The sequence below is a fragment of the Prionailurus bengalensis genome, chromosome D3, assembly GCF_016509475.1.
Source record: "Prionailurus bengalensis isolate Pbe53 chromosome D3, Fcat_Pben_1.1_paternal_pri, whole genome shotgun sequence".
Classification (NCBI taxonomy): domain Eukaryota; kingdom Metazoa; phylum Chordata; class Mammalia; order Carnivora; family Felidae; genus Prionailurus; species Prionailurus bengalensis.
The window spans coordinates 40111252-40128417 of NC_057356.1; the positions used below are offsets into that span (position 1 = coordinate 40111252).

At 40.6% G+C, this 17166-nt stretch overlaps 1 protein-coding gene across 10 annotated transcripts in view; it reads left to right on the top strand.

The window, feature by feature from the left end:
- Positions 1-17166, top strand: part of DLGAP1 (DLG associated protein 1) — a 900656-nt gene that overhangs the window by 595927 nt on the left and 287563 nt on the right. The window contains exon 1 of one of the 10 annotated variants that reach the window (XM_043558388.1): positions 11780-12014. The exons of the other annotated variants lie outside the window; for them this stretch is intronic. Coding sequence (XP_043414323.1) covers positions 11964-12014 — 51 coding nt within the window. The 5' untranslated portion in view covers positions 11780-11963. Of the gene's footprint in view, positions 1-11779; positions 12015-17166 lie in introns of those variants that run through there. 10 annotated transcript variants of the gene reach the window in all.

The window sequence follows — 17166 nt, forward strand, 5'->3', positions numbered from 1 at the left end:
GCAAGGAATAAAAAGTCTACGGATGAAGCTGGCAATTAGGAACTAACTATTGGATGTGCCAGTAGTTTCCCCAAAGCGATAGAATCAATATAATTTTGTATACGTTTGTATGCATACGAATGCTTATCGTTTTAATAAATGCTTATTATTTTTTTTAATTTTTTTTTAACATTTATTTGTTTTTGAGACAGAGAGAGAGCATGAACAGGGGAGGGTCAGAGAAAGAGGGAGACACAGAATCCGAAACAGGCTCCAGGCTCTGAGCTGCCAGCACAGAGCCCGACGCGGGGCTAGAACCCACAGACCGGGAGATCATGACCTGAGCTGAGGTCGGACGCTTAACCGACTGAGCCACCCAGGCGCCCCAAATGCTTATTATTTTTAACGTCACTCATTTTAATGAAAAGATGCATAGCTATTGACGTATGCTAATACACCATGGTCAGAATATCCATGTCTCTGTTATTTAGCGTTTGAATTTTTGTTCAGTTTTTCACCATTATGAATAATGCCATAAATATCTTTTTCAATAAGATGTGGGAGCTTTTTTTTCTGGTTAGCCTTTCCACATGTTATGCACTGTTCTTCGATTCAAAACCAGAAGTACAAGCAACTCTTAGTATCTTAACATCATCTAAGTATTCTAATTTGGAATAATTATTCTGCGGAGACTTTCACTCCGTCATTTTCAGATGGAGATAATCACAAATGTCTGGACTACTGTCTAACCTCGAGTGCACACTTCTAAAATGAGCATCTCCTTAGCAACTACATGCTGAAACCCTCTTTATGCAGCAGTATAACATACAATAATCTGCACCCGAATCCCTTTTCTGTCTCTACAACTGCAACCAATTTAACACCCATTTGTAATAGGTTTCTTCACTTTCAAATGACTAAAGTAATTTCCCACCTATTAGCTATTTTTGTTGACCTCACTTCACTAGAGATCCTCAATCTGAGTTTTATTTTAGCAATCACAATTCTCTCATCTAATTAACAAAAAAATTGGGCCATTGCCTCAGTGGCCTGCATCCAACCTTATTTTGACTGGCAATTTTCTAATAATATCTCGCTGTCCTTTCCACCCCCATCCTTAGAATAGTAGTTTTTGTTTCATGGAGTTCATCCTCTCCCCAGTTTTCTTTGCCCCCATTCTCTTGTTTTTTCTCTCTGTATCTCTTTTGTTTTTTTCCTTTCCTCTTCTTTATTTAGTAACATATCCAAATCTTTTACTGTTCCAAATGCCTCGGGGAGTATCAAATTATTTATTCAGTAGAAATTCCTAGAATTAGACTAGCCCAGCCAATGGGCATGCAAAATGTTAAGGATTTTTATACATATTACCCATTGGCGAAAGATTATCTGAATTTTCACCCAGTACCTGTGTCCATTCCTGACACCTTTGTAGAAGATTCTTCCCTCTTGCAACACAGATCCACCTCCTTTAGCCTGGATGTTAAGTGCGAGGTGAAGTAAATCAAATGACTCGTTCACCTGGCAATTCTTCAAACACTTAAGGATTTATTATTTGTCCCTAAGTCTTCATGGCTCGCTCTTCAAAAGACCCAGTTCCTTCATCAGTTCTCTGAGAACAGGACTTTTCAGCATCCCAAGTGACAACTCCTATCTAGTTCCAAGAAAAGCAGCATCCCTCTTAACTTGTGGTATAGTTGTGTGAGCCACATTTCAGTTGAATTCGGACTTCAGAGCGTCCACTGAAGATATCTGGACACGAACACTCTATCAGTGTGCTAGCTTGCCTGGCAGCCGTGTCAACCTGTCTTGCACTCAGGTAAAATTTGTGAGCCAGTTTTTCATAGAAAATCATGTTGACGTGTTTCTCCCACCCTGAACTGTGCACTTAAATGACTTGACGTTATGCAAACTACCATATGTATCTTTATTAAATGTCACCTTATAGGGGTGCCTGGGTGGCTCAATCGGCCGAGCCGCCATTCTTGATTTCGGCTCAGGTCGTGATCTCATGGTTCGTGGGATGGAGCCCCACATCGGACTCTGTGCTGAGCATGGAGCCTGCTGAAGAGACTCTCTCCCTCTCTTTCTGCCCTTCCCCGACTCTCTCTGTCTCTTTTTAAATAAATAAGCATTTAAAAAAAGGTCACCTCATAGATATGAATATATCTTTCCAAGTTAGAGGTACCCCTCCCTGTTGTGCAAGTTGTGCACTATTCCAGGAAACACCATTTATATTGATAGTTACTTTGGTGTTATTTATTTCTTACTATAATTTTCCAGCAAATGCAGTAGAATCTTGAGGAAGGCATAGCTTGCTTCCAATGTACCTGCCTGCAAGTGCCATTGGACTACCAAAACGAATGTTTTTTTTTTTCTGTCAAAATGGAGAATACTAAATCTGAAATACAATATTTTAAATGTTTTCCCAAGATGTGTTATATTGTAAATCTCATAACAGTGTCTAATATATCATCATCGAAGTTGATAATTAAAAAATGTTCAGAATAGGGCCCCAAACAGAGGCTTATGCATTCAACTGCAGACCGTCCTACGGTTTTTCATGAAATGATTTCTATACCATATAGGGAAAATCATTCAACCAGTTATAAATCTCATATCCAGTCTATACTTCCTTATTATGTTTAAAAGTTTTTCATTTTGTTAAATGATACCAATCTGTTCTTTGTATCTGTGAGCTCATTTCTTTTTAAAAAATCAGGGGCAGCTGGGTGGCTCAGTCGGTTAAACATCCAACTTCCGTTCAGGTCATGATATCACCATTTGTGAGTTCAAGTCCCACATGGGGCTCTGTGCTGACAGCTCAGAGCCTGGAGCCTGCTTCCGATTCTGTGTCTCCCTCTGTCTCTGCCCCTCCCCCCTGCTCACACTCTGTCTCTCTCTCTCTCATTCTCTCTCTCTCTCAAAAATAAACATTAAGGGGGCGCCTGGGTGGCTCAGTCGGTTGGGCAGCCGACTTCGGCCCAGGTCATGATCTCGCGGTTTGTGAGTTCGAGCCCCGCGTCAGGCTCTGTGCTGACAGCTCAGAGCCTGGAGCCTGTTTCAGATTCTGTGTCTCCCTCTCTCTGACCCTCCCCCATTCATGCTCTGTCTCTCTCTCTATCTCAAAAATAAATAAACGTTAAAAAAAATTTAAAAAAAAATAAAAATAAAAATAAACATTAAAAAAATTTTTTTCATCAAGCATTACAGGGGAGGTTTATAAAGTTAATATATATTTATTGGGGAGATTTTTTTTTAACTACGTAAGAAAATAAAGATCATAGAAATCACCCAGAGATAATCACTGTGAATCTTTTTGTGTTGTTGCTGTTCTTTAAAAAATAGTGATAATATGGAGCAATCTCTGAATAAACTCACCGAAGAGAAAAAAAGAAAGCATCAAATAAACACCATTAGGGATGTAGAAAAGAACAAGGATACAGGAGATATTAAATCTATCCCATGAACAGAACAGAAACAGATTTCATACCAATATATTGAAAACAAGTGGATAATCTTAGAAAACTAAATTCGTCAAAATGTAATAAAAACAGAAACCATATCCATGGCAGTTTAAGAAGTTAACACATTAACTTAAAATTTACTCAGAAAAAAAAAGACCAGACCCAAAGGTTCTAGGAAACTTGCAAGGAAGGGGTAATCCCTGTTATATAAAAATTCTTCTGGAGATCTGAACAAAAAAAAGATGCCAAGTTCATCCAATTCATTTTAGGATTTAGTATAATCTTAGACAAAGGCAGTTTGAAAAAGGAAACTTTTAATGCAATTTGTTTGTAATGAACTTGATGTAAAAATTCTTTAAGTTTATTTATTTATTTTGAGAGAGAGAGAGAGAGCGTGCGCACAAGCGGGGGAAGGGCAGAGAGAGAGAGAGGAAGAGAGAATCCCAAGCACGTTCCACCTAGGTCAGCACAGAGCCTGACACGGGGCTCAATCTCACAAACTGTGGGATCCTGACCTGAGCTGAAATCAAGAGTCAGACACTTACCCAGGCGCTTCTGATGCAAAAATTCTCAATAAATATTTCAACAAAATTAAATAATTATAAATAATGTAAAATAACATGACCAGATGGGATTTATTTGGTAATGAGAGGAAAGCTTAACATTAGAAAAGATACATACTTCACAGCATTAGGAAATTAAAGGAAAAAACTACATGATTATCTTAATGTATGCATAAATTATATTTTGTAATATTCAACAGCTACTAAGGATTTAATTAAAAATTATGACAAATTAGACATAGAAAAAAATGCTTAAAGTGTGTCTGACAGGAACTTTGTGTAATGTTGGATCATCCCTTTTAAATCCGTGAAGAAGGTGGATTTCTTCTAAAATGTACTGAACTAGGTTTTGGCCAGTTATTTCTATTTCTACTTTTATTTTTATTATGTGTAACTGAAATATAACATTACATTTGTCTCAGGTGTACCACATAATGATTTCAGGTTTATATCTATCGTGAAATGATCACCACACTAAGTCTGATTAACAGTCATCATCACACATGATTACAAAAAAAAAAAAAAAAACGTTTTTCTTGGGATGAAAACTTTCACGATCTAGTCTCTTAGCAACTTTCAAATATGCATTGCAGTATTATTAACTATAGTTACCCTGCTGTACATTACATTCCCAGGACTTAGGTATTTTACAACTGGAAGTGTGTACAATTGATCTTTAACAATTGCATCCACCCCCAACCCTCCGCCCCTGGCAACCACCGATCTGTTCTCTGTATCCAGGAGCTCGCTTTTGGGTTGTTTTTGTTTTGTTTTGTTTTTTTAGATTTCGAAATCCATCCATGCTGTTACAAATGGCAGGATTTCCTTCTTTCTATGGCCAAGTAATATTCCATTATATGTGTACCACATCTCCTTTATCCATTCATCCACCAGGGGACACGGATGTCGTTTCCATATCTTGGCAATTATAGATAATGCTGCACTGAACATGGGAATGTTAGCGATTGGTTCTTTGCTGACATTTTTCTGTTGACATCATGCCTGTCTATAGCTTGTTCCCTATTATTTTCCCCCTAGAAAGGCTCATTTGAGCAATATAACCCAAATTCCTGCCTGTTCAAAGCCATGGTTTCACTTGAGTCTTTATACTTGAAGGAGAGCTTGACTGGATAGAAAATTCTTGGCTTCTGCTTTCTGGGCTTGATATCTTATAGATACTGCTCTCCTATGTTCTGAGGTTAAGTGTTTCTGTGGGTTATCTGGTCTCAACCTCCTTTTTTCTCCTTCAACCTGAATTTTATCTTTCTGCCCAACTGCCTAAAGGGTTGTTTCCAATAGTTTCTCTGAGATATGTCTTTATGTTGATCATTCTGAATGGCTTGTCACTGATAAAATGGGTACCTTTTCATTAAATCAAGTTGAGCCTTTTTTTTATTTCAGCAAAACTTTATTGAATTATATTTTAAGTTAATTATTTTATGCTATTACTTTGATTTTCTTCTTCAGAATTACAGCCATCCATATGTTGGATAGATTTCCTTGCTTCTCTAATTCTTCTCTTTTTATCACCACTTCCCTGCTCTTTTCCGTTTTTATCTTTCCTGTCCCTTCATTTACCTTCCTTCCCTTCAGTTCTGCCTGTTCCTATGTCACATCCTCCAGCTGTCTACAAGCAACCTTTTCTGGTATCCTCATTTCTTCCCTGAGTGTTTATAATTCTTCTTTGTGATCTTCTTTTATAGCTGTAATTGCTTCATTAATTATGTTTTGAATTTGGGGTATGTTTCCAATCTTCTTTGTGGCAACATCTTTTCCCAGTGCATTTTTATTATTTACTCTTTTTTATATTCTTTTTTTTTTAATGTTTATTTTTGAGAGAGAGCACACGTGCACGCAAGCAGGGGAGAGGCAGAGAGAGAGAGGGAGACAGAGACTCTGAAGCAGGCTCCGCACTGTCAGCGCAAAGCCCGACGTGGGGCTCAAACCCACAAACTGTGAGATCATGACCTGAGCCTAACTCAAGAGTCGGATGCCCAACCAACTGAGCCACCCAGGCGCCCCTTTTTTATATTCTTTATAGTACCTGTATGTGTATTCCTTTTATGTGACTCCTATCTGAATGAGTTATATTTTCCTAGAGAATCAGAAGTTTCCTTCAGAGGGAATGGTGGGCAGTAGTTTCCCAAGCACCAAGGGCTGCCTTTGCTGTTGCTACAGTTTAAACCGTTTCTTTATAATATGATGCATCTATGGAGTCACACATCCTCCAACTCTCAGACCAAACCTAGTTCTTGTCTCCTTCAATTACTTCACACGGATGACCTCACAGGCTGCCTGTTGTATGGGGACACAAAGGATACAGTCATCTTTAGAAAGAATTGTTCTGGCCCTTAATGAAAGTTGCCCACTTATACTCCACCACCTACGTTAGTTCCAGACCTTTCCACGGCTTTCCTTTCACACTGAGGTCCTCACTTTGGACGACTGTGTATTTGACGGAGCTCCGCTGCATCCAGGTCCCCCTCACGCCTCTACTTTACCTGCCGCATTATTGTGACTTCCCTCCTTGGCTTTCCGCTGGACTCCGACTTTGGAGTTGGCGCATTTTCTGCCGGTTTTGCTGAAAATATGATTTGTGGGCTTCTCTTCGTTTTGTTGTGCTGCTGTTTTTGTTCTTTGGAATGGATTCCAGGAGGAGAAGGGAGAAAAAATTCAGTTTCTGTGAAAACCAGTCCTGTTAATATTTAGAAATATTTTCCTGCTCTTTTCTTTCTGCAAAAATGAGTTTGCATAAGAAAGCTCAGAGCATGTGTTTACCTATCGACCAAGTTGCTTTCCTAACATAAAAATAAAAGCAAAGCACGGTCAGCTTTTCTTACTAACTTCTTCATAAACCCGGGGCCGTTTCTCTTCGTGCTCAGAGACCTTCTATTTAACAGCCTATTCTAGGATGATGTTGCCTTGTAAGTTCAAACCTATCAAGCTGTTATCTTTTGGATGATTTAAAAGCCTTCTCTATCTTTGTCTTTTGCTCCTGCACTTTCCTGAACAATCTTTAAGATTAGCTACCTGGATTCTGGGGTCCTACCAAAAGTTCTTTGAGTACATAAAGATATCATTTGCCTGGGCACAAAAAGTTAAGCTGAGTATTTTCAGGTGTGTCCTCTGTTTCTTTTTAAATTTTTTCTAATGTTCATCATTTATTTTTGAGAGAGAGAGAGAGAGACAGAATGCAAGAGGGGGAGGGACAGAGAGAGAGAGAGAGAGAGAGACGGAGACACAGAACCCAAACCAGGCTCCAGGCTCCGGGCTGTCAGCACAGAGCCTGATGCGAGGCTCGAACACATGAACTGTGAGATCATGACCTGAGCCTAAGTCGGACACTCAACCGACTGAGCCACCCAGGCACCCCTAGGTGTGTCCTCTTTTTAAAAAGGAAAATATCCTTATTGAGAAAATCAACTTATTAATCTAGTAAATCTTATGACATTTTAAACCATCCTGCATGCTAATTTTCTAAGCAAAAGGCATGTGTCTGACTAATAGTGGATCTTCATGCAGTGGTGACATCAGAGCCATGTTGACCAGGGAAAAAGAGAATGGTCAGATTTTATAATTAAGAAGAATAGCCCTGACTCCCAACACAGAACACATGCTTTAAATTATTTTGCTAGTAGCAATTATACTGTCATCGCCCTCTCACCACAGCCTGCCAACTTCAGAGCTCTTTCCTTTATTCATTCAAGAAATATTTATTAAATGCCTACTGTTGCCAGGCCCTGTGTAGTTGCAAAGGATACAGTGATGATCAGAAACAGACATGATCCCTACTCCCATGCTCCTTATTGTCAGTGGGGAAATAAATATTACTAAAATCGACTGCACAAATAAATTTAAATTTACTACTATGGCAAGGGCTCCTGATGAACTGTGGTGGGAGCTGTCCCTTGTCTGCAGTCAGGGCTGCCCTTTCCTTTAGTGGGAGGAATTGGCAGAATTAAGCTTCCCACAGGACTAGGGCCCCTATGGATTCTAAGGGATTGGGCAACTGGTATTTCTTAACACTACATAAACATCTTGCACCTAAGATAAGACTGCTGGGTCCCTAACGCCCAGAATGCTTATTCCCTGCCTTTCCTCCTTGCAATGCATTCCTCATACTTGTCTTCTTAGGAGAGTGACCAATGGGGAGGTAGATCTCTCCATAGTTCGTTTAACTAAGAGACTCAATGGAAGCCAAGTCTCTTCAAAGATGCCAAGAATGTAGTGGCCCATGCACCTTCTGAGCCCACCGCTCACAAGTACAAACCTATCCCAAGGGACCACTTTGCTCAGTACCTGTGAAGGAGATTATGATACTCTAATAACTACGGACAGAACTTCAGAGAAGCATGCCCTAGGAAGTGATGACTGAGATTAGGTCTGAAGGAAGAACTAGTCAATTAGGCTATGAATCAAGGGAATCATGCAAAGGCAGGAAGAAACAAAAGGGTCAGAGATAAATCTAGTGTGGCTGGGTCACCAAGATAGTGCCAGAGGAGGTCGGGAAGATATGCAGCGCTATATCATTCAAGGCCCTGGGGTTGTGTTTAAATTTTGAATCTTTATATCCTCACTGTTGTGTGGAGGAGGGTGGAAGTAGGGAAAGCTGACATTCGCTTGGCCTTCTGAAAACATCCCTTTAGGTGGAGTGAAACGATAAGAAACGTGGCAGAAGCCACGAAAGGTAAAATATACATCCCAAGTGAAAGATGCTGGCGGCTGGGACTAGGGTGGAGATGGTGATATTGAGGCAAAAGTTGGATAATTTCCAGAGATTCCAAATCTATAGGACTTGGTGATGCAGAGGGAGAAGGAAGTGTCCAGAACGGGACCTGTGTTTCTGACTTGCATGGGAGATGGTGTTTCCATTCCCTCAAGTGGGGATTCTGGTAGAGCTTCAGTCAGGAGTGGGCAGCGGAGCCGGGAGGAGAAAATGAGCTTGATTCGGATGCCCCTGTGGATGACGTGCTGTAAAGCATCTAAGTGAATGTGTCAAGGACCTGAAGCTCCTATGGGAAAGCGGGAATGAAAATGTAAATTTATGAGTCATCTGCATACAAGACGTTTTCCTGGAATCCAAACTTCTCTTCCCCATGCTTCTTCTTCTACATGTACCATCTTGTAGATCATTTTCTTTGATAGAGAAAATGGGAGAGCTTGAGAGCTCGATGTTTTGTCCTCTTCCTCCCTCCTCCCCACTGCTCCTCCTCCTCTTCCTCCTCCTTCATCATCATCTGTTATACCGTTATACCATCTGGACCAAGCCTTGGGATTATCTTTGTTCTTCTATTTGTTCCAGTTTATATCTTTTTAAAAGGCCTCTTCTTAAAATTGTTTTTGGATTTTTTTTTCCTTTAATTTTTTTTTTTTTTTTTGGTTTTTAGTTTTTGGTTTTGTTTGTTTTGTTTTTTTGTTTTGTTTCATTTTTTTAGTAGGCTCCATGTCCAATGTGGAGCCCAATGTGGGGCTTGAACTCACGACCCTGAGCTGAAATCAAGAGCCAGATTCTTAGCCAACTGAGCCACCCAGGCACCCCCATCTTGGTGCAATTCTTATAGATGCTCATCACTTACCTGTATTCATCCTTGATGGAAAACTCATCTCTCGTGTATGAAACGAGTTCCTTTAATGGGAACACTTCAAAACCCTCCTTGTACAATCTTTCTTGCTTTTTATTCTCATCTAGGTCATTTGATATCATCTCAACAGAATTAAGAGTTGTGATCCTGTTTTCCCTCTTGAATCATCTGCCCTTATTCATCAAAAGCAAGTCTGTCCCAGGGCGCCTGGGTGGCGCAGTCGGTTAAGCGTCCGACTTCAGCCAGGTCACGATCTCGCGGTCCGTGAGTTCGAGCCCCGCGTCGGGCTCTGGGCTGATGGCTCAGAGCCTGGAGCCTGTTTCCGATTCTGTGTCTCCCTCTCTCTCTGCCCCTCCCCCGTTCATGCTCTGTCTCTCTCTGTCCCAAAAATAAATAAACGTTGAAAAAAAAAAAAAAAAAAAAAAAAGCAAGTCTGTCCCTATTCTCCTTCTATTTTTTCCTTTTCCTCTTTCTTCTCTTTTTCCTCCTCTTCCTTTATTGTCATCCTCCCCCTCTCCTTCCTCTTCCCCTCACTCTCTCTGATTTGGGGACGTTTTTTCTTTGTTGAAAATGAGCCATGACTAAACATCAACACAAATGGTCCCTTTGGTCAGGTCTATAGCTCATGAATCCCCAAGGGTTTCCTACATTTGGCATTATCCTCAGTCTCCCCCCGCCCCATTTCTCCCCATCTACTTTCTGCAGAATTTACTTTATATGACTAATTTTTATCATTACAAACACTATATGGCAGTGTTTCCATGGCAAATTAATAATTTTATTAATATGTTTATTGACATATAATTTACCAACCATAAGATTCCCTTATTAAAAATATAGAATTTAATGGTTTTAGTATATCCACAGAGTTGTGCAAACATCATCACAACCTAAGATGCGGACATTTTCACCACCTCAATAAGAAACTCTATTTATTAGCATTCTCTTCCCCGTACTGCTACCCTGTGCCCAGGGTGACCACGAATCCACTTTCTATCTCCATAGATTCTGCTTATTCTGAGCATTTTATATAAATGGTATCATACGAGATGTAATCTTTTGTGACTAGCTTTTTCAATCAGCCTACTATTTTCAAGATTCATCCATGTTATAGCATATATCAACACTTAATTTATTTTTAATGCCAAATAATATTCCTTTGTGTAGATATACCACATATTTTTAACCATTCGCCAGCTGATGGAAATTAGGGTTGTTTCCATTTCTTGGCTCTTGTGCATAATGGTGCTATCAACATTTGTGTACAAACTTTTGTGTGGACACATGTTTTCGTTTCTCCTGGATATTGAAGTATGAGTCATATGGTAACTCTGCTTCACATTTTGAGGCAAATCAATCCCTTAATTGTTGCTTTTCCTTTATCATTGCTCACTAGAGGCAGCTATGTTCTCATTAATTCAGGAGAGGAGAGTTTTAGGGTCTGGTTTTGCAAGGTGCCAAAGACAAGAAAGGTTTCAAAGTCTTCAAGCTAAAATTACTTTGCTCAGTCATGTTGCCCTTGTCTGTTGATAATCTTGGACTTGTCCGGCTGTTATGATGGCACATTTTACTTGTTAAAGCTGGATTTTAATAAATGCTCAAATTCTATGAAGTAAAACACCTGGGAGAGGACGCCGATTGCAGTGTCCTTCCTTTGCCCATCGGGGAAGGAGACGTACTCTTGTGTTTGCCCAAGGGTTTCTGAAACCGGTTTAATTGGTTTGAAGAAAATTAAGGAATTATTAAAGAATATGACTTATTTTAGGTGAATTTGATATTCAGAAGACAGGTATCTATTCTTACTTTACTGTTGGAACCCTAACGTCTCTGTCTGCATTAGCTATTAGAATGTTGTATCCAATTTATATGTGTCTGCATACTTACCGTCAAAACTGTAAAATGCATCTGTCTTTCCATCGCTAGTCAGACAAGCCGGTATTCCTTTTTTAGAAAATTGCGGAGATCACTCCCCCATGTGTATTTCTCCTTGACAGAATACACATTAGCCACTGTGTGTGCTGCAAAGTGAGCCAGTAGCCTAAGAATCTACCGAGACAATGAAAGATAGCAATGTAATTTTGCTGGGATGGTGAGTGTACAAGACTCTACAACTGCTATGCAAAACTGCATGGGCTTTAAAAATCTACACTGTGTACTTAAGTGTTATTCTGTAGTTATAAGATTTGATTTCATTAGTATCTTCATATGAATGAAAATGTAAAGTTGCAAGTCTAGAGTTGTGAGCCATGGCCAACCACTCCGCACCTCCCAAGTTCTGTGTTTACTGCCTTACTCACCCACTTTGCGTCGGCAAATCATAGAGAGGAGCTAACTGCTCTCAGCTGCACTATACCAAATCAAAGCTGAGATGAATAATGAACTTAATTTTCCATAAAGACATTCTGTTTGGCATTTCAGCTAATAAGGTAAGCTAATGGCAATTCTGGGCTCTGGAAAAGAAAATGAATAGTCTCTTTGTGTTTGATTTCTGTGCTAATCCATAATTTTTCTTTTAACATGCTGGAGTGAATTTCATGTTTCACGATGTGTGTGTGTGAATTTGGGATGAACAGTTTTATAAAGCGTACCCCCGATGCACCCTTTTTGGTTTATTAGGTTGCTTATGGTACCAGAGGGGCTAAGGGAGAAATCCAGCTTTTTTAGTAAGAATGACATCTCTATAATAATATTTTTATCATCTATAGTGCAAAATGAATTTACTAAAAAAGCAGAATACTTAGACGCAGCAAAGACAGACAAAATTATTTTAGCACTGCTTATTGAATATATTTGGCATGATATATTGTAAATTGATGTTGAATGTGCTCTAGAGAAAGCAGAATGCATACATCATGTTGGTTTCTGCGTCTTTTATTTCTAAGTACATGTTATTCTAGAGAAGGTAGTAATTTTCAATTGCTAAAATTATTCCACAGCTTCGGGGTAGGTGGGTTTTATTTTGTAAGGTTGTATTTTTAAAAGAGCAGCATAATGGTAATGTGGATTTTCGTCATGATTACTTTCTTGATTTACCATGGCTGCAATGACTTCGGTCCATGTGGGAAATGTGATTGTTTATCCACTAAAGTTCATGGGACTAAAAACCATCAGACCTCTCTGAGCCTTTCATTGCTACCTTGGCTACTGTGTATCAAAAATAAGAAGGATGAAACAATTACCTGGTTGGCTTAGCTTTTTGGGATACAGATTTTCGGTGCTTAACAGTGAGATTTTCATTTTAGTCAGTGCCTAGCACAAACTAACGAAAACTTAGCAAGATGGGGAAGAAATGATCACCTTTTCTTTTTTAGAAGACCAACAGAAATGAAGAATACAATTAAGATTTATGTTTTCTGGGCTCACTGCCATGTCACCTGAAAAATCAGAGACTCTATTCTCTCAAAGTAGGTGACCTCAAAAGAGGTTTCCGAAGTCCTATGCAAAACAGCCAAAGGAGGTGGGAAATTTTGGAGAAATGAAAAGGAAATGTTTCTCCCATTCCTACTGTTCCAATCTGCCCATTCTGTTTTTTGCGCGTGGGAAACGGGCTGTGGGCACCAGATATTTTTGTTTTGTGGAAATCTTTAAACATCACAATCAGACTTTTATAGAAAATGAAGAACTTTTCTCCTCCCTCCCTTTAAAATGTTCACGATACCCGTTTTCCCTTGAAGTTTAAACAGGATGCTAGTTTGCGCACCACTGACTGCTACCAATGACTCGGTCCCCTGACAGATCACCCATGTTCCACCTACAAATTTAGGCATTTCTTTTGAAAAGCCTCTAATTTAGTAAACCTATGAGAAGTCAGAGTGTGGCATTTTAGTCTATCACGGTTCATTTTTCAGAACACCAAGACAGACATATGTTACTCTTCATACTTCAAAGTTTTAAAATATGTTCAATTTCACGGCTATTCTCTATTTGCAGAACTCTGTTGGAAGCCCCAATATGGTGGATTGTTTTGGATTTGTAAGGTGTTCGTTTTCTTTTCTTCTTTTTTCCCTTTCCCTCTCACTCCCCATCCCTCCAGACCATTCTTGGCTGCCCCACGCCCACGCACTGTTTTGCTTCCTTAATCTGATTCCCCTTCTCCTCAGTTTCACTGGTCCAGAACATCTGCCTTGCACTGTGTCTATTTTTTTTTATTTTTGTTAATGTTTATTTATTTTTTTGAGAGAGAGAGAGCGTGAGCTGGGAGGGCAAAGAGAGAGGGAGACAGAATCCGAAGCAGGCTCCAGGCTCTGAGCTGTCTTCCTAGAGCCTGACGTGGGGCTCAAACTCATGACCTGAGCCAAAGTCGGACGCTTAACCGACTGAGCCACCCAGGCGCCCCACACTGTGTCTATTTTAAAGTTGGAAGAAACAAACCAGAAAGCAAACTTTTGTAACCACCAAGTTGTTGTTTTCTAGTCCCTGTCATTTGTAAACTAAGAAAACCTTCATACCAGCACACTTGTTTATCTCCTATTGCTGTCTAAAACCAACCTGATGGTGAAAATGTGCAAGGCTTTTCGACTAGCATCCTTTCCAGGATTCCTTTTTCCACAGTGGTCAGCCCACTCGTGCTTCAAGATGAGATGCAAAGTTGTTAGTCCTTTCAGACATTCTTAGCGATGCCAACTGCAAGGCATGTGTTATTTACAGGCTCACATGTTAACTCTCTGTGCTTGTTAATTTATTAGGGAGAAAATCTAGCGCAAACAGCACTACCACCTTCCCTACGCTCACGCACACACGCGCGTGCGCATACACTTAGCAAAGACGGCAGAGCAGCTATCTACCAGGGACGCTAGTAACTGAAGCAGTGGCATTGTCACAGATGGCCCCCATCATAAGAAGTTCTTGGCACTGTGGCAAGGAAGCCTGAGCAGGAGGCAGCAAACAGATTTGTTCCCAAATACACGTGAAACCCATTCTTGGGGACGATCAGGATTAAGTGGAGGAGGAGCAAAGACGAGAGAGGACTAAAATATCACCAGACTTGGTTATTAATTGTTAACCTTACCGCATTTATGCTCACAGGCTGGGGGACCCCAGGATATCTGTGTTATAAAAAATAAAGGCATTACTCCAGACCTATCATCTCTAAAACTGGGCTCAGTATCTTTCCTACAAGCCTCCTTATTCTGTGTTTCCTACCCCTGTAAATAGCACCACTATCTACCCATTATTTTCAACCCAGAAACACGGGGGAAAACTTTGATTTTTTTTCCCCTCTACCTCACCCCCACATCTCGGAGGCAGGCTCACAAAAGTCGGTTGAATGAATGAACGAATGGGTGGTTGGATTCATCCCCAAGTCCCGTGAATTTAATTTCTATTCACTTCTCTCCATTCTCTCTGCCACTATCCTAGTTAAATAATTATCGTTTCTCACCTAGATGATTACAAATACCTCCTAAGTGGTCTTCCCACCTCTGGTTTTCCATTAATCTAGTCATTTGTATACTATAGCTCACATAATCTTTCTAAAATGCAAAAAGAATCACTGAATCTTCTGCTTATCAATCTTCAGTGGGTCCTCCTTACCCTTGGGACAAAAAGTCCACCTCCTTACCATGACTTCCAGGGGGTGACGTAATCAGGGAACTTTTTCCTTCACAGCCTCTCTTCTTCATATTCCCTGTGTTTTTGCACTTCAGTCCCCCCTGAACTACTTTTAACCTTCTCATAGGTGCTGTGTTGTCCTGCTCAGGGCCTTTGCACGAGCTGCTTCCTCTTTGGTCTCTTCTATCCATCCAGCTCAAACTCCTTTCTTCTCTACTCAGCCCCTTTTCAACTTTCTCGTCTGGTCTGAGACAGCACTTCCTCCAGGAAGCCCTTTCTGACTGGCCAGATTTGAGCCCACCCCCCTCTCCCCATCATTCTCACAGCGTTATTTCCGTACCATGCTTCTGCTATTTTATGCCAGATTGCCTATTCCGCTAGCCTGTCGGGTCCGTGAAGGTAGATAGCCAGTCTCTTAGTCACATCTGTGGCCACGAACAAGTGAAAGTAAATTCCATGTGAACACATGAATAAATACTTGGACTCCTCAACAAGCTTTATTACCCTTTGTTCTGATGAGGATGCAGAAACCGAATGCAGTGTTTCTTTGTTACCCATTCCTACCAAGTCCTGTGCTACAGCAGTTCACATAAATTCTTCCATCTTCTCGTTCTTATTCCCATTTTATAAATGAGGCCACTGAGGCTTAAGTTGCCATAAATAACCCTGATATTAAGGCATGGGCCGCTCATTGTGATGCTAGGGGTCAGCCCTTTCTATTCTCCACATGGCCCACTACATCCATAGGATGAGAAAACATTTTAATCTTAAAAATAACTAATAGAATAAAGGGCGCCTGGGTGGCTCAGTCGGTTAAGCGTCCAACTTTGACTCACGTCATGATCTCACGGTTCGTGAGTTCGAGCCCCGCAGCCGGCTCTGTGCTGACAGCTCGGAGTCTGGAACCTGCTTCGGATTCTGTGACTCCCTCTCTGCCCCTCCCCCCCACCCCTGCCCATCGCTCTCAAAACTAAATAAAAACATTTAAAAATGTTTTTTAAATGAATAATAGATTGATCACTGGCTTTTTGACCTCCAGTCGTCTGCTCTGAATGTAGATTTTCCTTATTGTTAATCTGAAAGTACCTTTCTTTGTGCCATATGCTTCATTCTCAAGGTTTTTTCTGCAGGCCCTCTGTCTACAGCATTTTCTGCCTTTCTTGCTCTCTCCATAGTGAGAGTCACTGGACCTCTCATTTCTGTTTCATTTCCATTTGTCCTTTTTTTTTGGGGGGGGGGGCTACTTCAATACTTTTATTAAAGGTCATAAAAGTATCCAAGAAGATCAATAAATGTGATACAATGATATATATCCTAATATGAAGAACTTCCTTTCAGTACCTTGCTTTGCTTCACAATAGTCTATTGTCCTTTTCAGCACGGATTTCCCCCCCCCCCCAGTCCTGCTCCCTGATTACTCTCTCCAGAGCACTTTTGCCTGAGCTCAGTTATTCCTTAATGTTTGTCAGCCGCAGCCTGATGTCAGACTACCTACGAGGCTTCCGCTGGCCTTTCATGGGAAAAGCAAATGACTGCTTGTTACCCACCCAGCTGCTTAATTAGCAGTATTCTCTGTGGAAGAAACATCTAGAAGTACAGCTAGAGAGGGAACATATACCGCGGCGTCTGGGAAATGATCCATGTTGTGCTGACCATGACAGCCTGTGGTCCCCGAGATCCAACACCCGGATGCCCAGTCACAGAATGGGAGAGACGATAAAGCAGTGTGTGCACAGCAAATGCTTTCACATTGGACAGACCTCGGTATGAATCCTCTTTCTACCGTGTTTCTATCCGGTAGCCGAACTTTCCTGTGCCTCAGTTCCTTCATCTGTAAGACAGAGGTCATAATGGTGTCCACTCAGCAGAGTAAAATCTCACCATGATGACAGTGTTGGTGGTTGACATAGATAGATGGAAAAATAGCCCAGATATGCCCATGTCTTAGTCCCAGGAAATTGTGGCTGTTACCTTATGTGGCAAATGTGACTTTACAGATGTGATTAGTCAAGGATGTTCGGAAGTGGA